This window comes from Rhodnius prolixus, unplaced genomic scaffold, assembly GCF_049639745.1.
Source record: "Rhodnius prolixus isolate KJV_2025 unplaced genomic scaffold, Rpr scaffold_2, whole genome shotgun sequence".
NCBI lineage: Eukaryota > Metazoa > Arthropoda > Insecta > Hemiptera > Reduviidae > Rhodnius > Rhodnius prolixus.
In genome coordinates this window covers 29,146,965-29,174,331 of record NW_027411592.1, presented here as the reverse complement: position 1 = coordinate 29,174,331, position 27,367 = coordinate 29,146,965, and the positions used below count along the sequence as shown (strand labels likewise).

The 27,367-nt window shown below is 31.5% G+C and overlaps 2 protein-coding genes and 1 long non-coding RNA gene across 24 annotated transcripts in view; all 3 read right to left on the bottom strand.

The window, feature by feature from the left end:
* Positions 1-1,197, bottom strand: part of syd (JNK-interacting protein syd) — a 61,055-nt gene extending 59,858 nt beyond the window's left edge. For 10 of the 16 annotated variants that reach the window (XM_074118908.1, XM_074118902.1, XM_074118903.1 and 7 more), the window contains exon 1: positions 711-1,195. In XM_074118908.1, coding sequence (XP_073975009.1) covers positions 711-1,004 — 294 coding nt within the window. In that variant the 5' untranslated portion in view covers positions 1,005-1,195. Of the gene's footprint in view, positions 1-710 lie in introns of all 16 variants that reach the window. The other 6 variants (XM_074118904.1, XM_074118899.1, XM_074118900.1 and 3 more) reach the window with 2 other exon arrangements.
* Positions 1,198-3,807: 2,610 nt separating this feature from the next.
* On the bottom strand, positions 3,808-27,112 carry LOC141449437 (hippocampus abundant transcript 1 protein). 7 transcript variants are annotated; one of them, XM_074118875.1, is made up of 14 exons: positions 26,766-27,112; positions 24,669-24,764; positions 22,122-22,184; positions 17,700-17,827; positions 17,309-17,423; positions 14,778-14,996; positions 14,593-14,706; positions 14,327-14,508; positions 13,379-13,476; positions 12,092-12,252; positions 9,277-9,303; positions 9,060-9,186; positions 5,967-6,066; positions 3,808-4,153 (listed from the first exon to the last, which is right to left on the bottom strand). In XM_074118875.1, exons 1-14 carry the CDS (start codon positions 26,844-26,846, stop codon positions 4,120-4,122), a joined length of 1,545 nt encoding a protein of 514 aa, XP_073974976.1. In that variant the 5' UTR covers positions 26,847-27,112; the 3' UTR covers positions 3,808-4,119. The 7 variants fall into 7 exon arrangements, with proteins under 7 accessions (XP_073974976.1, XP_073974979.1, XP_073974977.1 ...); XM_074118878.1 differs by having other exon boundaries at positions 5,963-6,066; positions 26,766-27,109; XM_074118876.1 differs by lacking the exon at positions 26,766-27,112 and adding an exon at positions 26,575-26,709.
* Positions 6,199-9,053, bottom strand: LOC141449439 (uncharacterized). Its single transcript, XR_012455512.1, has 2 exons — positions 6,888-9,053; positions 6,199-6,794 (listed from the first exon to the last, which is right to left on the bottom strand). It is a non-coding gene; the product is annotated as an uncharacterized lncRNA (long non-coding RNA).
* Positions 27,113-27,367: the final 255 nt, after the last annotated feature.

The following is a 27,367-nucleotide window of genomic DNA, read 5'->3' as shown; positions in this document are numbered from 1 at the left end:
CTTAATTACGATTAGACAAGTCTAATCGTACTGTTCCATACCCCATTTATTTGACAAATAACAACTCACGAAATACAAAATTTTACCCTCAGTAATTTATGAAACAGGATTTTTATTTGCAAAATTCTGAGATTCCTTGCACATATATGTAGATATTAATTTATATTTTCAAAATATAATTTATTTTGAAGATATTTCTAACATAATCCATTATTTTTAGAACACTTAAGTCTAAAACTTGTGTTAGCATTAGTTTCTGTACTTTTAGTTACGAAAAGATAAAATAGAGATAAATAACTATTCATCAATATTTGTAACTATCTGATCATGATTTCGTTTTGCAGAAAGTAACCTTTAGCAATCTTATTGACAGAAGGATTATAACCATGTTACAATCATTACAGGTGAAGGACATGAAACCTTAACAGTTAGTCTCGTACCACTAATCTATTTACATTTCTAAAAGAAAACCTTATTCGCCAATTACGATAGAACCGTTTTGCGGTTCCTTTCCAACTTATTTTTAATGAACATCTAACATTCTGCATAAATTATTCTAAACTTCACAATACAATTAAAAAATAAGATTGGACATGAATGTATAAGTATAGGAAAAATTCGCATTCCAAACGAGAGCTGAAATGATTGCTGAATTCTCCATTTTACCAATTGGATTCCTATCCCATATATATGAAATTGGACATAACTACCTGATCTGAGGCTTTTCTAAGTTGTTTTTCTCTCTCGTATTGAGTAACCAGCTGTTCATTATCTTCTCTGAGGAGTTCTAATTCTACTTGATGTTCTTGGTTTTCTGAATATGATAAATCTAGCGATTCCAAAACATTAACTACGAGAGGCATTAGGTCTTTAACAACATCTTCATCGTATTTAGCGATCATTTTTTCAAACTCCTGATAAATACTACCAGCTAATGACTGAACCTTATCAGACATGACAACATGAGAATCCTCATGTGTTCCGTACACGGTCTCCTCCTCCATTTTTAATATATAAAAGTCTTCTTTACACAATAAAGAGGCCGGATTCACTGGGTGTCATTTTAGACAATTAACCTGTAGCACAAAACTTTTTAAGCACTGCTTTTATAAATCACTTAAAGATGACGACATTATTGGCCTTTCTATTTTCTACTTAGTACACAGTATGAGCAATACAAATCAAAGCCACATAAATTTATCTTTTGCTACTTGTATTAAGTCCTCAGAATTATATATAAAAAAAACACAATGTCCAACAGATTTTGGAAACTTAAAAATTAATATCATTGTATTGAAATTATGTTAGCATAATGAAATTGCTAATATTACAAGAAAGGTATAATTCTAGAGACCTTCGCTAGAGAGCGGGAAATTCAAATAAAATTTTACAAAAGTTACCACTGAAGAATTTATTAAAACTGTCCGGCAGGACAGTCAAAATAATATCTGTACTAAGTAGAATAGATCATAATCAAATCTTCTGTATGGACTCCTTACCTTCCTTACATTATATTCTGAAATGAATAGCTTGAAAATTAAATAGTAAGCAAAAGCTACATAATTTTACTTTTCGGCCTATCCTTGCGTGGATGTCTGCCAAGTTCAAGGGGAAGAAAAAAAGTTTAGTATGTAAACTTCAAAAAAGATTTGATCAATACTCTAAAAAATTCACAGTTACCTACTTAATGAAAAATACTTGAAAAACTGGTAAAACACATAAATCCGATATTTGCGTTGCCTGAAGTGGTAATTAACCATTAATTTGGGATTCGAAGTATCGATAGGGTAGCATTAGCACAGTAAAGAAGTAGTATTGACGGAAGCATTTTTAAATGATTTTGATCGTGTTTGGTGCTAAATGCTAGCATGCCACATTTACTCTCCAGCTTAGTTCCTGGTCTCTAGTCTTAGAAAACAATCCTCTTCCTACAAAGACCTTGGGCTCTTCGTACATAAACGACTCACGTAAAACAGACACACGTCTAAAAAGACAACAGTGACTATGAGAGCCAAACCTTTTTACAGATCTCTCGTAAGTCTTTCTAAATTACCAATGGAACTGAAGAGGCATAAGTATGTATACCGAAAGTACAATCTCTGTCGTCTCCCCTAACTTCCTGTCAATCCAACATGTTGACTAAGCCGTCAGGAGCCCCCGCCCAACCAAAAACTGTTTAGCAAACCTTCTAAACCGCATAATCCAAAATCCTAAGAAAAATTTGTTTCTTTTACATGAGCAATGAAACAATGGCCTTATACGCATAATAGTTGTAATAATTTTTCTGTTTGGTTGAGTCGCATCAAGAATGCAACTTCTTTTTACCAGAAGTACAACTTTCTAAATTACTAAATGGAGCTTTCCACTTTTGAGGTTTTTTAAAAAAATAATTGAAATCACAAACGATGTTTCAATAAAATTGGAGAGTTTTAGAGTAAATATTAACTTGATGAACACTTTTTTAGTAATGAGGCAGCTCTGATTTCTGACAATTTTCTCTAAATTTGTAAATTTAGTCTCACATTTTATTCTTAATAGCATTGTATAATAATTGGGAATGTAGTCCAAATAACAACAATGGCATGTATGTCTGACCTCACAACACCCAGAAGTGCCCTTAATCGAATTTTTCTGGGAAAATGTTTCAACTACAGTTTTTGACGTGAAGCCAAAGCAACGTACATACAAAAAAAAAAAGTTAATTTAGAAAATACTTTAAACTACAAAACAAAACCTAAAAATTAATTAAAAAGTAAGTGTTAGGAAAGTAATAAAAAGTAAATAGCCAATAAAAATAAATGGATTGGGAAGTGTAAATTATCAATTAAGATAACAAGAATAAACTAAGAAGTTTATTTATTGATGACTGAAGATTAGATGAGGTCGAAAATGCTTGTTTAAAAACTTAAATCTGCTAAGAATTAATCTTTATACATTCTGCACAAAATACTAAATGAAAAAATAATCTTGGTTAGCTCCGAATGGTGCACAGAAATATGACTTTTTCACCAACTTGAAGCAATAAAAATATTCTTGCTTTTCAAACAAATCACGGCCACCTTCATGAAAGAATACCAAAATCCAAACAACAATTTAAAATAAAGGAGCAGCATGGATGCTAAAATGTAGTTTTTGAAAAAACTAATCCTGAAAAAGTTTTGAGATCGTGCCAAATTTTTTAAATTTTCACGGAGATTTTCATTTTGATTAGGTCCCATTAATAATTTTTGTTTTGTTTTTAAGAAAAGTATTGCTCTTGGTGTGTAGAAACTGCCCACCTCATATCGACAAATCACATTAAGCTTAAGTATATCTTTCCACATTACAGATAGGAGACAGGCAAGGCCTAACAAAGCTAACATATATTTATGGTACAGGGTTCGATTCCCGTCCGAGGACTTGGATTTTATTTAATCGTAATGTGAGGAGTCTCTAGAAAGCATCTCAGCTCCGACCTCAACACTTAATTAGGTAAGAATAGGCACTTGAGAGGTAGGCTTCCCTGTAAGATATCTTTTTTTTTTTAATCCGTAGTTTTACAAATTATTTGACAGAGCTAAATTTTATTCAAGATAAGGACTAAAAAAAAAATTGGGTTGGAATTCGGAAAAGAAGTAAACAAAAGTCTTATGAGTTTTCACAACTTATATTTTTTCTGTAATAAGTTTTGTCAATTCCTACACAAAGAAATCACATGTACTTTATGAAGCACAAAGAATTTTTGATACTTGTTGAAATTGAGACTTAAACAGATTTCTATTACAAAATATTACCTTATGAAAGGATAAATTAAATGATAAAATAAAGTTTTATTTGAAACTTTTTATTAAACAATGCCTTCGGTTACAAATCCGAAAAAGAAAAATATAAATAAGTTAGGTACTTCGGAAAAGTAATACTTTCACATATATACATATACACTTCTTTTATTTGTTGATGACCCAACTTAAAGCACTAAGTTGTTAGCCTATATCACAACACGTAAGTCTTAAAAGAAATAAAAGAAATATCTTTAATCATATTCTCTTTCTTGATTTAACCACATTATTGTTGGAAAATTTAAAGAAAATCCAATCTAAGTAAATTCATTTGCCAAATGCTTTTTTTTTTTAATTCAATTTACAAGTGCCCATAACAACATAGTTGCTCATTACTAGAAAAGAAATAAAATATGTCAGAAGTGTTTGAAATAGTTTCTAATTATATAAATAAATAAATAAAAAATTGCATTCAAGGGAATTAATAATTCAAAATAATACATTTAGAATATTTAAAGAGAAGAATGTAAAACAGGAAAAGTTTCATAGAGACTATTTATTTATTTTTATTATTGTACTCCCCTAGTTAAAAGAAACATATTTGATCAACCCATTCTTTAGATCCACTGTCTTTTCATTTTTTTATTTATATAAACTATATATATATTTTTTTAATTTTTCTTTTGTAAAATATAGGTTAAAATATACTCTGAAGATTGTGAAATTTGTTCTTTAAAGATATTAAAGATAAGGTACAAGTAGAATATACAGCTTAAAAATAAATTATACTCTTAGAGAAAAAAAAAGAATTTCTGGTATTTTAATTTCTTTTTACAAGTAGTAAATACATTAACAAGAATGACTTAAATCAATTAACAAGGGTCTAATAACTGAGAAATTTACAATTATTTACATAAAAAATCAAAACATAAAGAAATGGCTTATTTCATTTTCGGGGAGAAAGTTCTTCTTTAAATAAAATCGTAATTTTATAGAAATTTTATTTTTCTACATTTTTAAAAAGTTTATTAAATGTTTTTATTACAAATTTGTTAGTAGAGAATTTTGTTGATGTAAAATGAATATGATAACCAATCATATTACCACAGAAATATTTAATAAATCTTTATTTTACTTTTATTTTATATACACACAGATTATAAAGTGATCACATAACAAATATTGGCTAATTTTCGGAGACCGAGACTGCCTACTGTATTCCATTTTTTCTTTTCTTTTATAATTTATTTACAAAAACAATGATTTCTTAAAATGTTAACAATGAATTATAAATATTTACAGGAATGTCGTTAGAAAAATGTAGGAATTCAAGGATAGCTCTTTACTCTGATGTAAAAACAAACAAACTCCATATTATAACATATAATTCTGTAAATTATTATTTAAGACCAAGTAAGTTGAGGTTAAAAATTAGCCTCAATCTTGACTTTTTGTAGTTGTTAAATCATAAGCTGATTGGTGTAGCATCATTACATCTTAATGTACCTGCCGAGCAATATTTAACCGAGCTATGGGATAAATAATACTAAGAACAATCAAATTGAAGAAAGAGATAATAAATAAAAAGTGAAACGTTTTCCCTTTTTCGTAATAGTTGAGCCGTTTTTACTACCTGGGATGAAATGTAAAAGATGAAAAAAAAGGCAGTGTTCAAAATTAAACCCTTAAAGCAAATTCTTATTTTTAAGGACAAAAACCTAAATTATTAAAATGTACAATTGCTTTGGTTTCAAAAAAAAAGAGAAGAAAGTCAACTAATGAATTACATTAATGAATACATAAAAATAATATTAAAATAATTACAAATAAGGTGGGATCAAAAGTTTAGCAAGTGCTTCTTATTTTTATTTTATGTTTTTTAGTGTGTGAGCAACGTTCACTAAAAAAATAACAAATATTGCATTTTCTTTGGGATGAGAAATGCCCAAATTAAGTTTAATTACTTAACATAACAATAAAGAAATAAATACCGCTTTTTTGAGAGGCTCTTTTTTTTCTTTTTATATACTAATACATTCCAACTAAGTAGAGGAAACACATTAACTCTACATTACATCGGTTTTAGTCTATCATAATAGCAAACTTAAAAAGCTTTTGCTAGCAAGTCTTTTGGTGAAGAACATTAAAATCTAGATAATATAGCATTTTTAAACCAATTAATTAATCAATCACAGCTGATGTACCTACAGAAGTGCAGAACTAAAGGTATCAACGAGTGGTGATAATGGACTGACTCCATCATGCTTTTTACATCTTTCCATCTCATAATGAACTTCCATTGATAGTCCTAGACAAATTCAGTTTAAAAAATAAAATAATGAAATATGTTAGTGATTCACAGAAAATGCAATACTGTGAAGAAATAAAATAAATACTGGGTTCCAACTCAAGCCTCTTATTAATGTTTGTTGCACCGTAATGTAGGTGGTATCAAATTTATACTGGAAAAGCGAAAAATTTTCATGCACTAACCACTTTTATTCTTTTGATTTCACTTACAAACACCGTCAATTATACGCACTATTTCAACTTTTTCAATCCATCATGTGAGTATTATAGCGACTGACTATTCACCACTAAACAAAATTACCACTAATCGATTACTATCAGATGGTTCCGTTATGATAATTATTTATTATTACTAAGACAATAAATGTAACAAGGCTCATTTGTACCAAGTCGAGCTAACTAGAAATAAAAACATTGGGATTTTGGGTCTAAGAATTCTGAGGCGCAGTCAAAAAAAAGTAATGGATAAAAATATATCTTTTTTTTTTTTTATTAGTTTAATAAAACATCATTTATTCATTTAAGTCGAAGAACCTGTGTACGCGTTTATGAAACCCTTTATGTCTTCAAAAAGATAACTCGACGAAAACTGTGATATAAGATTGTTATAACTGATGGTAAAAACTGCGTTTTTGTTAAAAATTACATATAACTGGAATGTTGGAAAAATGTAGGAATTCAAAATAGTTATTTACTCTAAGTCCATCCCACACCGCTACTACCCACCTAAAGGAATAAAACAATGCACCATTTTTAGAGTATTTTAGAGCAGTAAACTATCCTTTAATTTTAATTTTAGCTACTAGAAAGAATAAGAACCTTAGAAATATGAGGTTCATTTTTACTGCAATTCTTGAAATGGAGATTAAACCATTTTCCACAATGCTTGACAATAATTAGAAACAATAAAAAAATTTTGATCGTGCACACTTAAATTTTTTATAGCACATAAATGTAAATTCGATGGATGGTTTGAAACAGATGTTTATAGATTTTTCAACACCTTTTCTTGGTATGTTAGAATATTCACAGTTTTCCGCAGGTTTCGATCTCAATAATAATTTCAGCAAATACAGTATAGGCGATAATTTCAGCCTATAACTTTCGAAATTTGTGAAGTATATTAGAGGAAAAATCTCACCCCGAAGAGAAACATATTTAAAAGCAAATGTTTCCTTTAAAATAAAAACCGCATTATTTCAACAAATTGAAAATGTTATTACAACATATATTTCTAAATTACCAAGCAAAACAAAAAACTTTTATATCGACAAATAAATGTTAAGACTAAAGCTGGAATAAGAAATATTAGCGGCTAGAGTAAAAGCTGGCTTTTGCATTTACCTCTCAACTGTTCGAATTCTAATTCTGTATATTACACAAATGATCAAATTATAGCGAGACTGAAACTGCTTCTATAAAACTAGAATAGTTATTTACCAAACCCAACACCTTTAAATAGAAAAAAGTCGAAATCAAAATTGATAGTATATTACTATTGAATGACATTTAAGCCGAAATAGAAGTTCTCTTCATGTCAGCAGCAACGGTAACAGCACAGAATGTAAACGTTGGAAAATGTTAAAATTCATTATGTTCTACAATTTCTAGAACTCAGAAAATCACAGCAAATTTCTTTCCTCAGTTTATTTAGTACGAATGTGGACTCAAATGTATTATATTAATAACTGCGAAAAGACTTAATAAAAGACGAAAAATGATTAAGGTAGATAGTAGAAATATCTACATAAAATCATTTCTAACATTTCGAAGGTCAAATTTATCCGTTCCTCAGTTCGCTAAATCGGAGTTATCGCCCTGATGTGATAAGCTTGTGTGTAAGACGTGAATTTCGCTATTAGACAAGTGATAACAAAACATATTTAAGCACATATACGTATACCTTTTGTATGACCCATAAAATAATTCTTGAATTTAGAAAAGTTTGACAAAAATTTCTTATCACTTCTTATGGAGGAATTAGATACCATATGGACGGGGCAAAATGAATTGCAAATGAAGCAAAAAAGATTAATCAAGTAATTCTCTGGCAATTCTTTCCTCTTTTCCTTCTAAAAACAACTCAATAAAATTAATCGCTTAAATACCTTTCGTTTTTTTGGAGGAACGCATTGATTATCAAATATCCATTTAGGCTACACAGTATACATGTCCTGTTTGGGACATGCTATAAAATTGAATTATTTCTTTATAGAGTTTTTCGCTACTCGGTTATGACGAAGTGTTTCGAAAATTCGTTTTTAGCGATCGAACACCTACAACACAAGTGTGTTGTATGTTATACGTGCGAAATTTCAAGTTTGTAGGGCCTTGTGGTTTCTGAGATTTCGTGAAGAAAAAATGAAGTAATTGGATTATGTATCTTTAAACAGAATTTATAAATATGAGTAGAAAAATTGAACCAGAAACTTAACTTAAGACTTAGTATTTACCGTTGCTTATAAAAAAACTTCATCTTTATATATTTTTAAGATTGTATACTTCACTTTTTTTTTAGAGCCTGAAGTTCTGTCAGTATCACCTCTTTAAACCAAAATTCATATAAACATTGATCTTAAACCTTAAAAAAGTGTAATAAACTGTTACTATGTCAGCCATGTAGCATTCACCGAAATAAAATATTTTATCATTCCAGTTTAATAACCAACCAGAAAAAAATCTCCGGCCTTAAGCTTTCTTAAGCTTTGCTGGTTATTTGCAAATTAAAGTCGTTTCGGGCAACAAGTTCGAAGAGACTCTTTTGATATTGGGCAAATATTTTGTAAACAGCACTAACAGATATAGGTAGATTATGATTCCGATACAGCAATTCACAGATGCGCTTGGTATTATAGTCCAGATCTTACCATATTTATTTGTCTAGAAACTTCCGGATCCTTCTCTTTTACAGAAAAGCTCATCAAGCTTAATTGCTTTAGCTTCATGAATTGAAGGAAAAAGAATGGTTTTTAATATCACTTGGAAACAAACCTGACTGTCTCCTTGTAGTTGGTCTCAGAGTAATACCTTGATTATTTCCTTCAGGAATAAAAGCAGCTACGAGAAGAGCACATATTACTAGGAAGGCTCCAAATACAAACGGAGGTCCAGGCACCAACTGTACCGAAAATGAAAATGTATTTATTAAATATTGTTTACTTTATTAATTTGTTACAATTTGTTAAATTATCATGATCTAATACAATACCTGCTGAATAATATTCCAAACTGGCTCCTGCAAGCCACAATAACAAAAGGAATAATTAGAAATAATGTGGAAATTAATCGCTGAAAAAAAATCTTTTTCACCAAGAACATATATTTCCTTATATTCACAACTAATACTCTAAATCATTTCCAGCAATCTTATCTCCAGTAATATTTCGAAAATAGGGTTACCTTCCCGTAATATCCAATTAAAAAAATAAAATAAAACCCTTCAGGTACAGGAAACTTGGCTGATCAAATGGAGAATATAAAAAATTAAATTAAAGAGAAAACTAACATATATCCAAATCTAAGGTATTTCTATTTACCCCGAACATAAAAGTTAATTTTATATAAACCTCTAGGATAGTTCAGAAGTTCTACAGTAGACAAATGTACAGCAGACAAGTTTGTAACTGGAAATTTCTTAGCCAAGTGACAAGCATGAATCTACATCTAGACTCCAAACGAAGCTCCTTTACTAATCGATTCAGACTTTTGCCAGACACCTTGAAAAAATCTTCAAACTGTCTTTACAAAGATGACTTCACATCACACTACTCGCTCCAATTTTGAACTACTACTAGAACATATAGAACGGCAAAACAAACCAATTTTAACTGAATCCAAACTCTCCAATCGAAGATTTTGCGTCGCTTTATCATGTTCCTAATGTCTCTAAAGTATATACACTGTTCTATATATATTTCCTGAGAGTTCTTCTAGGTGGAGTTCTCTATCCGAATTCTGGAGGTTTAAAAACGCTAGAATTACAATTGCTCGGGCAAAATATTTTTTTAAAGTTTTTATTTTATTAATTATATTTTCATAGTCCGAAATTAGCTCAGTAGTTACGAGTATACTGGATTCCAACGCGGAGATCCCGGTTTCGAATCCAACTGCTGGCCTTAATATTTTCTCTTCCTAGAAGCTTCTTACACAACATAGTCCGGTGACTGACCGTATTGTAACGAGGTTGCATAGTCCGGAGGGAGGCAGTGCACTGAAAAAGCCTCCGGTCGCCAATAACCAAGTGTTTCTTAAAGAAAACTGTCTTTGTTTGTGAGTGTAATTTGATAGTTTAAGTTACTTTAGCACAAAAACAAAACCACAGAAGCTTTTTATTTAGCCTGGGTACTCTTTTGGGACAGAATCAAACAAAACTTCCATGTGGAAGTAGCACAAAAACGTTTCTCTTTTGTAATTTTTAAGATATTCTTGCGATTAGCTCCGAGGATTTTTAAAACTTTGATCAAGCATTATATCTTTGCACAAACATTAATCCTAAACTTTTACTTGGAACATTATTCCTGCAAAATTCGATTAATTAACGGAGAGATGTTGGCAAGACTTGCCAATTAAGTATATTAAATGGGACTACCAATTATTAACATTAAAAAATTCTAAATTTGAGCAAATTTTAAGATCGAAATTCCAAAATGGTTCTTCCCAATGAGACGAAAAAAGTGCCACCCTGCTCTTACACCTACTGAGGAGGGTATTGAAGTTTAATTTCTCTTTGTCCTTTTAGGGGGAAGTACTGTAACCGTAGTTTAATTTTTCTTGTCTCTTTTAAGAAGTATTGTTTTCACAGTTTAATTTCTCTTGCTCTACTTTAGAAAAATTTATTGTAATCGCAGCTTCATCGCTAACGAGGAAGTAATGTAATCACAATTTATCTAACCGCTCTTAGAGGAAAGTTTTGTATCCGCAATTTTTTGTCTGTTATCTTCCTTAATAGGATGTAATTATTCATCACTTCCCACACATTCAAATCTTTTAGTAATTTTATTGCATTTTAAATCTTTTTCCCACAAACTTTTTACCATTCCAAATAACTTTTCTCTCACTCAGCATTTTCTTCTTACCAACTTCGTACCACTCCTCCACAACTTTTAGCAGTTTTATTTCACTCTACGCTTTCTTCACACAAACTTGGTACCTCTTGGTACACATAACTTTTCTCACAACCTGGATCTTCTTTCCAAAACTTGGTACCATTCCCTCACCACTTTTTTTTTGTGTCCATCTTCTTGCCTCCAACTCGGTAGTTTAACAGTTTCATTGTATTCTACATTTTTTTCTTCTAATTAGGTACCACATCCCTAAACATTGAGCACATTTCTCACATTAAATCTTCTTCCTAATAACTTGATGCCCTCTATAACTTTAATAACTTTTGTCACACTCTGCATCTTTCATGGTACCGCACATCCACAACATTTAGCAAATTTCTCAAAAGAAATTTGATTTTTGTCTAAGAACTCTTTCTACTTTTATTCGGTTTATACCCCTCGGGTCACCACAGTACAGTACACCATGCACACTTACCAGAACAGGACATGTATACATACATAATTCACTTAACTGAAAAGAACAAATACTATAGCACCTTGGGAGGCTACTTTCCCTGGGAAGCGATCCTTCTAGGACAGAATTAAAGACCGACGTAGAGGCCTAATGGTAGCAGCCCCGCTAGCACTTAAGGGACTGTAGGCAAATTCCTAACATCCCCGAAAATTAGAAGTAACCTATTTTATTTTTTAAAAATTTATTTACGAATTTCGCAACTGCATACAATGATGCAACAAGCAAAATTGCTAAATAAGTGTCTTAAATTGTTATAAAATTTGAATCAAACCCAATTTCTTGATTGACGGAGGATCTATACTTGCATTAAATATTAATAATGGAGTAACTGACACTAAAAACCAATATAAAACATCTAGTCTTGCAATTCTAAAACCAAATCAAAGAATGACAGGTCTTTTTGGGTAGAAAATAAATGTAAATATTGTTAAAAGAAAAAAACTCACTTGAGGTGTTATATCAATATGCTGCCCGGCTGTATTGTTATCAAATCTTGCAGGATCGTAATTCAGATCAACGTGGAAAAGATAAAAAATAATTCCAAACATGGCTGGACCAAGTCCATTACATAATCCTCTCATTCCAGTTACCATTCCTTGTACCAACCCTGTAGAAGTGCACAAATATTTTTAAATAGCTGGTTTACAACACCCGATATTAATAATAATAATAATAGAGAGATTTATTGGCATCAGAAATATACATTTACATAAATTTTAGTTCAAATAATCTCTACTCCTTAGTCCTTAGACTGTGAGAAGGATGGGTCTCACTATACATTACATTTTACTGTCTATGAAAAAGATTATATACAGAACTATACACTCGATATTATTTCTACGTTGTTGCAGGAATGCTTCTGAATCCTTTTTCGTAAAAACTTTTACCAAGATGACAATCCTCCCTCATATTTTAATTAACAATGAAATGGATTTTCCAACATTTTACTGCAATGTTTCCTATTGGAACTCGCCAGAGTACGGATCTCAAAGCAAGATTCCATTGTTGGAGCCACCTTATTTGCAAATAAGAAGCGAAAATCAACTTGTTTTTTTGAAGTATCACATTTTAAACAACAAACGTTTTTTAAGCCCTCGATGTGGTTACACCGTACCGTCGTCTCTAAATCCAAAAATCGTATAGATTTAAACTTTTCTTGTAAAACCAGAATTCGAAAGAAGGGATAATAAAGGTTATGAACGTTGTTAAAACGTTGAAAAATCTACTTTGGCAATCACAGGGATGCCAATTTATGCCTGGGAAGGTGTTTATAAAAATTGTAGTCTCGTCTGTTTATTTATTTTCTAAAGCACATATTATAATTAGAATGTTTTCATTTAACGTAATATATTATAACTAAATACGCGACGTAATTTGAACAGTGAATTGCAGTAAGCAGAATAGAACCCTGTTTCTCTGCATTCGAATAAATGTTCAGAACGTTATTGAGAACTGAATACATTAAATTATTTATTATTTGTACCTAAAAATCGTTAAAAATAATATTGATTTCACAGCTTAAAGGTGAGACCCCCTTCATCGCAAAGAAAAATTTTCGAAATAATTTTCAATTCGTGATATACATATCATACGAGGCTATTTTGAGGAAAATACAGCACAGAAGTTTAAATGTACTCTTCCCTCAAGCGAACATCTGAACTAGATTTACACACAAAATTTACATGCTTTATTAGAACAGTGAATTGCAGTATGCAGGAAAAAAAAATTAGTACCTTGTTTGTCAGCATCCGAATGCATTGAAACAAATGCGCTAATGGCTGGATAAGTGATACTAGAAATTGATGCTAAAGTTCCTGCTGCCCACATCATCCTAAGACAAAATAATTTATTAAGTATCAGAAAAAGTTGTCAATAAATAGCTTTCAAAGAATGATTTCCCTAATATTTTGCTCTAAAGACAGATTTTTTTAATGTTATTGATATAAGTGATCATTGTTTTGGAATGAACTTAATTAAAATGGGAATTGTTTAAGCCGAAAATTAAATAATTTCAAATATCATTCGATTAAAAGGCAAGTTTTAATATTAACTGATCTTCCTAGAAATTACCCTTAGTTTCTTTTTTTAATCTTAACACCAGAGCATCATAAAGTTTGGTGAAAACAAGCTGATTGTGAGTAGTTTGAACGGAGTCTTTCTATATGATCTGTTTAAAACAGATTTAAAAGAGAGGTGAAAATTCAAAACGAGTAAATCATGTACAAAATTCGGGCCTAAAAATTTACCAGATATTACAAGATGCTTCTTTTAAAACAATTTTAGTTGACTTAATAAATTTTTAATGAACAAATATTTTGAGGGAATTTTCATAGGATTAGTAACCAAAAAAGCCTTTCCAGTGCAGAAGAAGAAAACGCCTTCATATTATGAATTATACACGTCATATTATTATAATTATCACTTCTTATAAGACAATTAGAATGACATATAAACTGCATCACGCGAGTTCAAACCATATATTATGTGTCACGCTTTAATAATAATCCTTATCATACTTTTTAATGCAGAGGATGCTTAGACCAAATCAATGTTTCCTAATAATTTTTTTTTGTGATCACCTTATGACTTTTCTAGCATAATCAATATTTGCAGGAAGATAACAGATTAATTAATAATGATTTTAAATATATAAATAGTAAACATTAATATAAATCACTTACCAAGTTTGCGAACCAAATCCATACCACATTAGTTGTAGCATTTCAAAGAATAACCCAAGCATAATTGTATGTTTACTGCCTAAAGATCTCATTAAGAAACCTAAAACTAACTGTGCACCAACTGATAATATACCAACAGTTGCTATAAACACGGCAACCATTATTACACTAAAACCCATTACCTAGAAAAGAGAAATTAAAAATGAAATTTCTGTATCAGAAAATTTAATAAAATTATTCAATACTAAATAAAAAAATTTACAAACCAATTTGAGATAGACAAAGATACATGAATACTGTCCTGCCTCTGGGAGGTACGAAAGGAATACTGTTACGCATAGCATCAGCACAGTACGATCTTTCCCTACTTTTCTTAACGCCTTTAAACATAAATCTGAATCAATATACTGAACAAATAAATATTTGTTCCTTTTTTCATTATTTTACTTACAGCAAAAGGATCTGCTTGTTCCCAAGAAATAGGAGCGCCCCAAGATGAAGGTCTTACTTTTTCAGGGAGACTCTCTGGTACAGCAACTAATATAAAGAACACATCTAGTAAAGCAATTGCAGTTGCTAAAGCCACCACGACACTTTCGCTGTATACATCCATTATGTAAGCTCCCAATGCAGGACTGATGACCATGCTGGCAGCGAATGTAGCAGATACCTTAAAACAATTTGCCTTCATTTAAAATATGTTTTGTTTTAAAGATATGTTTTTTTGCACATGTCTAAAACTATTTTATTTTTACAGAGTTATCTCCATTCATTTAAATAACTTTTACGAGTGTAGCTGAGCGTCTCATTCAGGCATATTGTACAGCGATTTTGTTTTGTTTTTGTATTGCAGTAGAGGCTATACCTTGAAACAACCGCACGGTTTCGTTATTGGTTGGATGAGGTGTAAGATAATGACCATTCATTTATCAGAATATACAGATGCATTACTGTTAAGTATATATTGCAAACTTGTTTCAGAATGCAAATTGTTAATTGAACACCCAAATTTTTCATCGCTTTTTATGACGGCGTCTGCATAAAATTAATTAAATTTAGGGACCTTACTTTCAAATTTTGACCATAAACGTAGAGTTTTAAAGTCAATGCTCGCAATGTTAAAGTAAGTGCTCCGAGAAGACTTAAAGCTAATTAGGGATGATGAAATTGCAATAGAACACACACACACACACAAAATGCAATAAACAGAAGTTTTTCTACTCGCAATGCTTCTTTCTTTGGAAAACACTATTATTTTTAACGCACATTCTGTGTACACCAAGGCGAAACATCAGAAACAACCACCTATTATGCAACGAAATTTCCTAGCCTGTACTAATAAGCAAATGGAGGCAGGATGGAATGCACAGTTGGATGGCCCCACTACACAATTTTATATTCTTTTCTGTCTACCTTCTGTAAGTGTAGGACTAAGTGGAATCTCCGAAAATAATGCACCCATAAAAGGTTTCATTTAGAAACAAACAGATGTTTTTGCCGACTAAATAATATTTTGATATTGGTGCTATTCCCTTCCCTCTCTGTTATTAATATGATATTGGTGCTATTCCCTTCCCTCTCTGTTATTAATATGATATTGGTGCTATTCCCTTCCCTCTCTGTTATTAATATGATATTGGTGCTATTCCCTTCCCTCTCTGTTATTAATATGATAAGTGATATTTTTTGATCAATTTCCTCCAGCGTGAGTCGTTAGTCCATTAGCATGCCTAAAATTATTTTTTATTTAGCCGTTTACTTCAAGCAAAAAATATATTTCAATTAATATTAACATTTAATTTGGCCCAAAATAGAATCCTGGGCAAAGAAGTGGCGGATTAAAATGAACTCACAGAAATGCCAGCATGCCACGTTCACTCTCCGGCGGGGCTCCTGTCCACCTGTCCTCTTCAACAGCAATCCTCTTCCTTGTACAGATCTACCTTAGGCTCTTTATAGACAAACGACTCACTTGGAACCCATACACTAGACTTAAAAGACAAGCAATAACAAAACGTGCAAAACTGCTCTACAGACTTCTTGGACGACGCTCCAAATTACCCACTGAACTCAAACGCTTAATATACAACACTATTCTCAAACCTATGTTGACTTACGGACTAAAGCTGTGGGGTTCAGCCAAACCAACAAACGTACGGACGGTATACACATTTCAAACAAAACTCCTCCGACAGATAGCTGACGCTCCTTTCTACGTGATTAACCTCACTCTACACACCGACCTCAACGTTCCCTTCATAGACCAACACGCGAAGACTAAATACCAAAAATTCCATACTACAATCTTGACTAGCTCTAATCCTCTTGTACTGTCTCTCGCTTCCTCTGACATCCCTAATACTCCACGCCGACTGAATCACCAGTAGCCCCGCGATTTCCTTGTAGGCTGAGGACCTAAATCATTATTCTCCTATCTCTCCTCTCTCCTCGTATTCTCCTCTCTCCTATAGAGAGTGCTAACGCTGGATAGTTTCTCTCCTACCGCGCCAGTTCATCACCCTCTCCATATTTACTTATTATATACAATGTATACAGATTGTAAATTACAAAATAAATTAAAAAAAAAAACATTTAATTTGGTAAATGATCAATTATTTTAATTGTTTTTTGTTTTTGAACATGAGGTTGGAGCAGCAATGCTAGTCAGAATTCGTGAGACTCGTACACCCCTTATACAAAAAAACATGCGAGATGGCATATGGATGGATAGAACATCCATCCACTTTGGATCTCACCACTTTTTCAATAATTTAGCTTTTAAGCTTGTACTTTTTTTTTGTTTTTGTTTTTTACACAGAAAGGAGCTAAAATGACGGCTAAAATCAGCTATGTTTTTTCCTAATTTAATCGTTAGTTTAAAAGATCTTTACATTATTTTTTTAATTGTACTACTTCAAAAAGTGCTAATTCTTAAATACAAATTTTGGATTTTTTGTCCAAAATTTAACTATTTGAACTTACCAAGCCGTAAGCAAGACTTCGTTCGTGCTCTTCAGTGACATCAGCCACATACGCAAATACTACAGAGAACGTAACAGCAAATACTCCAGAAATACTTATCATTGCAAAAAACCACCTATAAAGTAACAGGAAATTTAATGAAATAATCACTTCCTTAAAAATAAAAAACTTTCTGTCGAAACATCATAACAACAACCGCATATCTTAAATTATATAAACAGTTATTACGAGTGAAAATAACAATTTAACTGAAGAATAAAAAAAAGAAATTGGTACAATTTATTGGTAACAAAATATTCACACTAAATTCTTATCAATTATACCAACACATAAAATTTTATTCATACATAAGAGCTTCCCTATTGGAAAAGTAAATAAGCGAATCACTCACCAAGTGTTGATAGTCATCAAAGGAATTGGAGCACACGTGAAGAATACAGTAATTAAAAGGAAAAATTTCCGGCCCCAAACGTCTGAGAGAGCACCTATTAAAGGAGCACTCAAAAATGATAGAATACCCTGAAAAAATTAAAATAAATAAATAATTATAATCTTTTAAAATGCAAAAATATCATAACCATAGAGAAAAGAAAACAATGGATTATACTAACATTATAATTATTTTCAAAGATCCACCAATTATGGCTATTAATATAAAATAATCAACTTTTATAATACCCCTCTGTATTGAAGGAACTTTTTTAATACATATATTTTCTATGAACGGACTTATTTGGCGTTCTTAAAACAGGGAACAATAACTTGACACCATCAACTTTCTCCTTTAATAATGACAAATTCATTCTAAAAAGAGATGTCACAAAGGGGAACAATATTGTGAAGGTGTCTTTAACAAAAACATAAAAATTATTAGATATTTCAAAAAGGAGATTTCAAGAGGAGAACTTTATCTAATATGCAGCCACTTAAGTTTTAAGTCAATAACTGTGGCCTAAGCTCATTTTCAAGTCCGTGGAGGGTTCAGCCTAACGCCAGCATTCACTCGGATTTTCAAACTAACAAAATAAATTTTTCACTGTTTTGAGATTCCGTGACGAAAAAAAAAATGTTGTTAACAAATGGTCTGTATTTCGCGGTGATTGGGTGTGTGTTTTAGAGAGAAATCTCAACTTTGCTTCCATTTGAATTACTCTTATGAACTAAGGTTTTTGCCGAAATCATTCAAAGGGCGCCTATACTTAACGGGTTTAGTACTTCCGCAAGTAAATATTTCCTTTGAAGTACGCACGATATCTACATTTTTATAGGCTTTTAATTTTAATAAGTTTCCCACAATGATTTCTCGAGAAACTTTATTGATAACCTCTCTTCTAATGCTTCCTTCAGATCATTTTACTCTTTCCACAGCAGAACAGTATCAGGTAACATTCAAAGCATTGCTATAATACTAAGTGGTAAGAATAAAATAGATTTATTGACGAAAATCATACAGAGATTATGCAAGATTTTGAATTAGTAAGAAGTTAGGAAAGTAAATGTTCAGAGGATGTTTAGAAATTTGATAGCTACTAGCCTAAAGTAAAGTGAGGGTGTTCCAGAGTAATTTATGGACTAAAACTTAACAAGTTACTTTTTCTAATTTTTTAATGTTCTGATCTCTACAATAAAAGGATATTACTCAGAAAATAAATCTACTTCTATAAATTATCAAAATTAAGAGGATGATACAGTGACTCACGAGTTCGTTATCTGATACAGTCACTTTTTTGAAGAATTAAAAGAATAGGCACGTCCATCCCATCCTCTGTTGACCCTTTTTGGAAATTTTTTAAAAAATTATATTACTTTAAATGCAAAGAAGGCATTCAAAGATTAATTTATATGATTGAGGGTTTTCGTAAAAAAATAAAAAAAACACAGATATTTCTGAAAATTATAGTTCGTGTACATCTTATTGTTATTAATAAAAGTGCGTTAAATCAGCCCACTGGCTCTAGCTAATAGAAATACACGCTATTAACTCAGGTTCCTCGGACCAAGTCCAATGTCATGGTAACTAGGATTGAGTCCTTCACATTTACAACAGAACACCGCTCTGCATTTAGACTACGTATATAGTTTTAATCCTTCTTCGTAATTTATACGATAGGGACAAAAACAAATTTGAAAAATTTAAATCATCTTAAGAAAAAAAAAACTCTTTTTTTTAATTCTAATAAAACAACTATTTGATTAAAAATATTTCCCAATCGACGAATATTTGTGAAGAAGGTAATAAGAATGGAAGGGAGATGACAGTAAGTAAACGAATTAGGTAATACAGTCATCCCTCGCTACTTCGCGGTTCATTTATCGCGGCCTCAGCACATCGCGGATTGTTCAAAAATTCAAAATTAAGGAATTATGGCGCGAAAATTGGCCGCACGCATAAAAAAAGGCGCAGAGAGTGCCCACACAATTCAAAATCTAAATAAAAGAGTTCTAAAAACATATTTACACTATGTACACTTTAGTTACATCTACGTATGTTACAAACGCATGTATCATATTAATATCATTTATACATTATTTTAGGTATGTTATTTATACTATTAATATTTTATTTACATGTTTGAAACTATTCATTAATGTTCTAATGATAACATATGCACTTATATGGTTTCATATGCACTTATTGATATTATACATACACTAAAAATGTACGTTTGTTAGAAATGAGAGGGTGACACTACTTCGCGGTTTTGCGGCCGGTTCTGGTCCCTATCAACCGCGATAACTGAGGGATGACTGTAAATTTTCTGGACCAGTTTAGTTTTAATCATCACAGGTTTAGAATTTGGGGGGGGGGGGAATAATGTTCCAACTAACATCTACGTTCCCCACTGACAAACTTGTATCCTCCCCTATTTTCTGGTTAACTTCAACCTATCAGAGGTCAAACTGGATAGTAACAAAACTGCATTGCTTTAAACTCTAAATGTGAGTGCAGTATACAATAGATTTTTGTGTTAATATGAGACTAAATTATTTATTTATTTATTTTTTAACTAAATTATTAATTTTATTTGTATGTATTTGAGTAATTGCTGATTAGGAATTTTAGTTTCAGTAAGTAAAAGTCATATAGCTTTGTTACTATTTGAGAAAGCTAACTTCAAATAAAATATTTGAATGAATGAATTGAATGACATTTGCACGAATGTAAACGGTAAGTACAGAAAATGAATTCGGTGAACGAGATTTCAACCATAGGGAATAGATTCCAACCCAACGAATACAAAGGCAAGATAATACCATAATTCTTAAATTCTTAAATACACTTTGTCCATCACTACTGAAGAGGGTGCTTTGATTTTCTGGGATTTCTTTCACGAATAAAGCTTAAGGTACGTTAATCTAAACCAGTGGTTCCCAAACTTTTTTGGCCCATGGAACCCTTTTTATAGTCAAAACTTGCCCACAGACCCCCAAGTGAAAAAACTAAATAAATGCATACGATAAAAATTACAAATTTAAAAAAGCATTTTGTTGAAGAAGTATTTATTGAAATTATAACTTTTGTTTAAGATAAAATTAAAAAAATTAATAATTTGGATGAACGTGATGAGATGTTATGAGTGTATTTATATCCGGCTCAATGTTTGTGAGTAGCAACCGCAAATCCCCTCGAGTACTAATTTCTAGTCGATTTCTTTTTTTTTTGATGAGGTTCATAACGGCTCTGGATCCACGTTCTACCAAACAGGAAGTCAACAACTTCTGTACAATAACCCATAATGCAGGTTATAAAATTGGGATCTGTTTTTGTAACCAGAATTTGTGGTATCCCCGTTCAAGCAATGGTTTAAGTTCCTCATTTGTGGATATTTCAATAAGCTGCTCCTATAATAGAACAGGATTCATCTGTGTTTGGAATCTGAGTTTGTCCACGCGCAAAAGGGTTTAACACCCAATCGGGAATATCCAAGTGAATCTTTGGTTCAGGTCTGCGTGAAGAGCCGTAAGGGTGACAATAAGCAAGTAAATTTTCATCTCTATTTTGCAATTTCGAAAGATTTGGAAACTGAGAACGTTCTCCTCTTCCCAAGTTTTGTTTTTACAGAAAACGTTTTGCAACAAACGCAGATATTACCCTTTTAGTTTTGATTAAATTTAATTGGTCACCTTGTTAGTTTCTAATTTCCATAATAATAAAAATGGATCACAGTTTTATTATTTTATATTGAACCTCGCGCGGACCCCCTGACGTTGTTCAGGGACCCCCAAATCAATCTTAATTTTTTACGGACCCCCTGAATGATACCGGGACCCCTGGGGGGTCCGTAGGGACCACTTTGAGAACCACTGGTCTAAACGAATGCCGGGCAATAGACCTGTAACCAAAACGTAAAAGTGACCACAACGTAAAATCACACAAAACGAGAGAATCTGAGACCAAGAATCGAACTCAGCACCACAATACGCCTTTTTTTAGTAGATCCCACTAATAACTGCTCGGCTCACATATACTATGCGAGATAATTGTGCTCTAAATGGGTAACTTAATGGTTAACTTTTAAGATTTTTTGCTATTTTTGGGAACCACTGATCTAAACTATATCTAAGAATTTACGAATCTACACTCTGACTAAAAACGTACCATAATAATATCGTAAATTGCAAATTTTTTACTTTATTTTAAGAAAAAGTATATTTATTTTTTATTCAGTAATATAGGTTGCTCAATATAATGATAAATTTATTATGTACGTAAATTACTGTACTTACTTCCTTATTTTCTCAAAACATTAGTAATTTTCAATAAAAGTTTTATAAAGTTCTTTAATAGTAAAAATAATAATAATGCACTTACTTTTATTCCCATAATAAGCCCGTTCATTAAGAAAGTATGATCAGGAAACGTCTCGTTAAGAGTCTGAAAACGGAAACAAACCAAATAAAAAGACCAATTTGGCAAATTTAAGAAGTACTTTAGGCAGAATAAGACCAAAATTATGGCTACTCAACATGAATATTCAATTTAATCTAGTTGCACTGGCTTCTTACTTGTTTTATAAGTAACTAAGGTGAACTTTTTTTAGAAGAAAGATGGAATATATTTAAAAAAATTGTTAAAACTTTCATACGACTAAGAATTACTAGAAAAAAAAAAAATTTATTTCACAAATATTCTTTAAATGGTTCACTTCATTAAATACGGTTTCGGCGGGCGTATTTTATGGTTCGCTTGCAGGTATAGTTTATTGTTCCGAATCAAATCCACGCCCCTTACCACTTTAAGGGGCAAACCAAGGATTTTCGACTAAGAACAAAAAGAAAAAAAACCTCACCGAAAACAGAACCATTTTTTTTTGGAACTGAGAAGAGGATAGGTCACTTCTGAGAAAAAAATTATGCAACCTGGGCATTTTATTTTCATTTAGAGCTTGTTATAACAAAGTATAAGGTGGTTAACGAGAGAACAGGTACGCTAAGAATGAAAAAAAAAAGGTTTTCAATGTAATATTGATTAAGTGATCATGCTTCGACAAAGAGGATGATTCGAATATACAAGAATAATCTTATGCACAATTAGAAAGAGAGTAATGCATTAGAACAAGATATCAGGTGTCTTTAACGCCTAGGTGCAAAATAAACAAGTTTCCACGCTGTAGTAATTATTAGTCGTACGAAAGTTCTAATGAATACGAGATATATGGAAGAACGGATGTTGTAATGACGACTGATTTTGCAATGCGTAAAATTTTAAGAATAAGTAGTATTAATTTCCTACATAAGACAGTCCAGCTCAAAACAAGATGATCGCAGTAGGAATCAAATAGACTTGTACTTACTGACTCTCACATGCCACCGACATTCAGGGTGAATGTAAAGAAGCTTTCACGGAACAATCTCTAATTGCTGTTACGTTCAAGCCGAATTGTGCATAAATCAGCATCATAAAAGCCATATATGCAACATATGGTAGAAGAAGAAATTTTGTCTAATTTAAAGTAGATAATTCATAAAGTTACAAAAAAAATATACTAAAAGAAAGACGTAATCACCGTCGAATTAGAAGTTTGTTGCAGAAAAACCTGTTCCAGAGATAAACCTAGCTAGAAACAAAATGCCAGTAAGAAGCACAATGCTAGTTTATAAAACTACAAAAAATTAAAAAGGGCAGACAAATCTATAAAAGTAGAACTGACTGAAAAGTTTAAATAATATTTTGAAAGTTCATAACATGTCAATGAATCATTTTGTTGACACATGTACTTCTTCACTTCTTGATTCAGCATCTCGCCTTCAAAGATGATGTTTCTCAATCTAAACGCTAGTTCTGTTTCAGCTCTAAAGTCAGATACTTGAAATGAGAAGTGGACTATTGGAAATGAGAAGTGTACAGGCTTCCATAGAAGAACAACCAGAAGACTCTAAACCTAAAGGTTTGACGATAGTCAAATTGGCAATATTGTTTTTTGAGGTACTCATAAGATCAAGAATCCTGGGTAACAGTTATGAATAAAAAATGTAGTGGACCAAGATATAAACAAGAATTAATTCAGAATGAACTGTTTGAGAAGAATGTTGCAAGATAATATACGGACCATTGTAGAAGATGCCACAGAATTTGTAAGAAAAGGAAACTAAGAAACCTCTTTGCAAAATAGGATCGAGTCAGAGTCGCTTAGCAGACAAATTAACTGGTTTATTTTCATCGAATGGAAGAAAACGTGGTCGAAGAAAGCATGAAAGACACCTGAGCGAATGATGAGCCTGAGTATGAGGCTCCAAGTTGTGAAAGAGTTCTCAAAAATAAAGGTATGGGCAGATGGAGGCGTACTCTAGAGACAGAAATAATTAGGCCAAGATGAACCATGTTAAGATTACCGAATAGTTCATATGACTTTTTCAAGTGGACTTGCTGCGTCTCCCTGAAATGAATATCGTGATTTAATAATTTTTAGCAGAGAAGAAATTGGCCGTTTTTAAAAAAAATCCAACCGATTTTTTGAGCCGATTTGTTATGTGGATGAGATGAGTGCCCACTACTACACGCTAAAAGTGAAACCACAACCAAAGCAATGGTTGGAAGATAAAAGCGTTGTGGTAGGGCGTTTTTGTCGGTTAACGTATTCACATAGCATCCACAACTCATTTTATATCAGAGCCCCAAATGAGAATAAAATCCGGGACGAAATGTTTGGCAAATACAAAACAACGTTCTTTAATCAACAACCAACAAACAAGAGTATAAAAGATCAAAAAATAAAAACGTTCAACCACTAAGCAACGTACATATATTAAATAATGTAGAAATTTATTAATTATTTTTGGGCTTTTAGGTAATAAAAGATTTCTGCATTAGATTTTTAGGAAAGCAAATGTACATTTGCAAAATGATTACAATACTTACTGATATAATTGGCATAGTAAGAAGACCCCAAGCAAAGAACTCGAGGAAAATGACAACCAAGGCATGGTAAACGCTGGGCTCTCCAACTCCTGAGTTCTAAAATCGATAAATTCAACTGTCCATTAAATAAAGTTAATAAATTAACAAAATAAATTTCAATTGACCATTTGATATAATTAATTATTAAAATGATGCAAGAGTTTAAAAAAAAATCTTTTATTTTTCCCTTATATATCCAACAGACATTTTCAGTATACATATATAAGATGTCATTAATGAACGCTTCAATTGAGGAAATAACAGATATAATGCTAACATGACTAAAAAGTTGAAACGTTCTGAATGAATAAAAAAAGGACATTTTTGGACATTAAAGTACTGTTATTTATTTTAATTCCGAGAGGGCATATCAAAAGAAAACGACACATTGATTTCAATATAACTAAATAAAGTTCGTTTTAAAAACTATCCACAAAAAATGTTAAAAAGCAATATAATTCATGTGACGAATCTTTAACTTATTTTGATTAGCCTTAATCTACTATACGAGGTAAAAGAAATAAAGAAGCTTTCATGCTAATCCCTGCACTAAAAATAATTTCATTTTTAATTAATTTCCTGGCTGATCAAGTTGCCTCCATCTTGCCCTTTTCTCCGTCTTTATACCTCATCTACTCTCCTTTTTGTGAAATCTACTTAAACACTGATTTCCTTAGAGTTCCTGTTTTTCAATTCTTTTGGGCTTAAGAAGAGACCGTTCATAACTGAGGATTTTTTCAATAACTAGAAAAATGGTAGACGCAGACAAAGAATCTTTAAATCCTCTCTAATGCTCTTTAAATCATCTTTAATGTGTCTCTCAGTTTTGAAACCCAAGGCTATATTTGTTTGTTTGTTTTTTTATTCCTGTGCACTCGCTTCGTAATTTTCTTGTGATTCTTCTAACATCCATCTTCATCAGACACCATATCAACTCAGCCGGACTTGGTCTTAGAGCACTTTAGGTAACACATTAGGACTTGAGCCTTATATATTATTGCTGGATCTATTATGTGATTTTCGCCTTCCTCACTTCGAAGTAAAACCATTTAAGCTACCCAGCTTTGACTCCGATGTTACACTATATAGAGATCAAATAATGCATCCTGAATGTACTGAAAAGCAAGTGTATCTTAAATTTACATTAATGTGTATATTCAAATATGAAAACAAATACTTTTTATTTCATAGAAAGTCAATAATTAAATTAATCAAACAATTTGATATATACTATGTGCGCTAATCAAAAATGTTAAAATGAGGATCCCGTCAATTAAATTAATTTTCCGAGCAAAATACCCATAAATAAATATCTTTGGATATTTATATGCAGTAATTCTTTTAATTACTTCTTTTTCGAAATTCATTTTAACCACAAACATTTACTGGTTCCACAAACATATTTTTGTCTACAGAACAACTTATCCATGTAGAAAATTCGTTAGCAAAGAAGTTTCAATTACTTTAATTATGGAAATGTGTCAGATTAGCAAAGTTGTCAAATGTGTGGAGAACTGTTGTCATTACTTTTTTATTTGCTACATTATAAACATTAATAATATTTAGTAATTAACAATAGAACTTGAAAGTTAATAATCTCATACTTGGAAGCAATTTTATGCACTAGTTTGATATTTTTATTTGAACAGTGGTCGGACGTTCTAGAAAAAAATGTGCACTGTAAAAAGTAAATTTGGATTAAAAATCCAGAATACCACCCTATTTCATACAAGAGATGAAGTGATAAGATTATATTGCACAAACAAATCAAAATACATGAAATTTCAAAACAATTTTAAGAAAATTGATAACAGAAGGAGCACTGAGCTTAGGTAAAATGAACTAGCAATATACAAATTTCGTTTACCTGATTTTTTTTGGAATAGAAAAACTCGAAAAGAATTTTCGATATTTTACAATGATAAGGAGAAACAAAGAAAGGTTTCATTCGGCTGTGTTAATTAATTTAAACCACAGCAATGTTACATCTGTTAAAAAGAAATTCAATCCTCTGAGTAAATAATAATAACAAAAATTGACAATATTTAATTAACTCACCGTCATAACACTGTCCTTAAGGATTGGCTTCCTGTTACGAATTATCATTCCAGGCACCTTTTTTGAAGCCTTGGTTGGCATATTACTATTTATCCATACACCAAATTTATTTTTGATTCCTCATCTTCGTAAAAATCTATAAAGTTTATCATAAACGGCAATCATTCCACCAAAAATTACGCTACTCCCGCAACACAGAACATACACTCGACTGTGACTGTACTAGGCCCAGACAAGCACACCAGCACAGACCAGCGGCAGATTAACTTGTCAATCAATGATCCAATGGTTCAAATATTTTTTGGGATTCCTAGAAATTTTTCTGTCTTCATTCTTTTCTAAATATTAATTTAGATTAGGAATGATATTCAAAATAGTTTAAAACATCTAGGTACTCTTAAACATATATAATACTATTTTTTACTTTTTTTAAACAAAATTCCCTCTAGTAGCGATAATGAAGAACAGTGTTGCACGTCGTGTATGTGAATACACATATAAAACTTAGTTTTAAATTACAAATTTAGATTGAAAAATATAATGAAAGTTTCAAGCATGCAGTATTCCGTAGCGTAAAATAAAACAAAAAAAATTCAACGTAA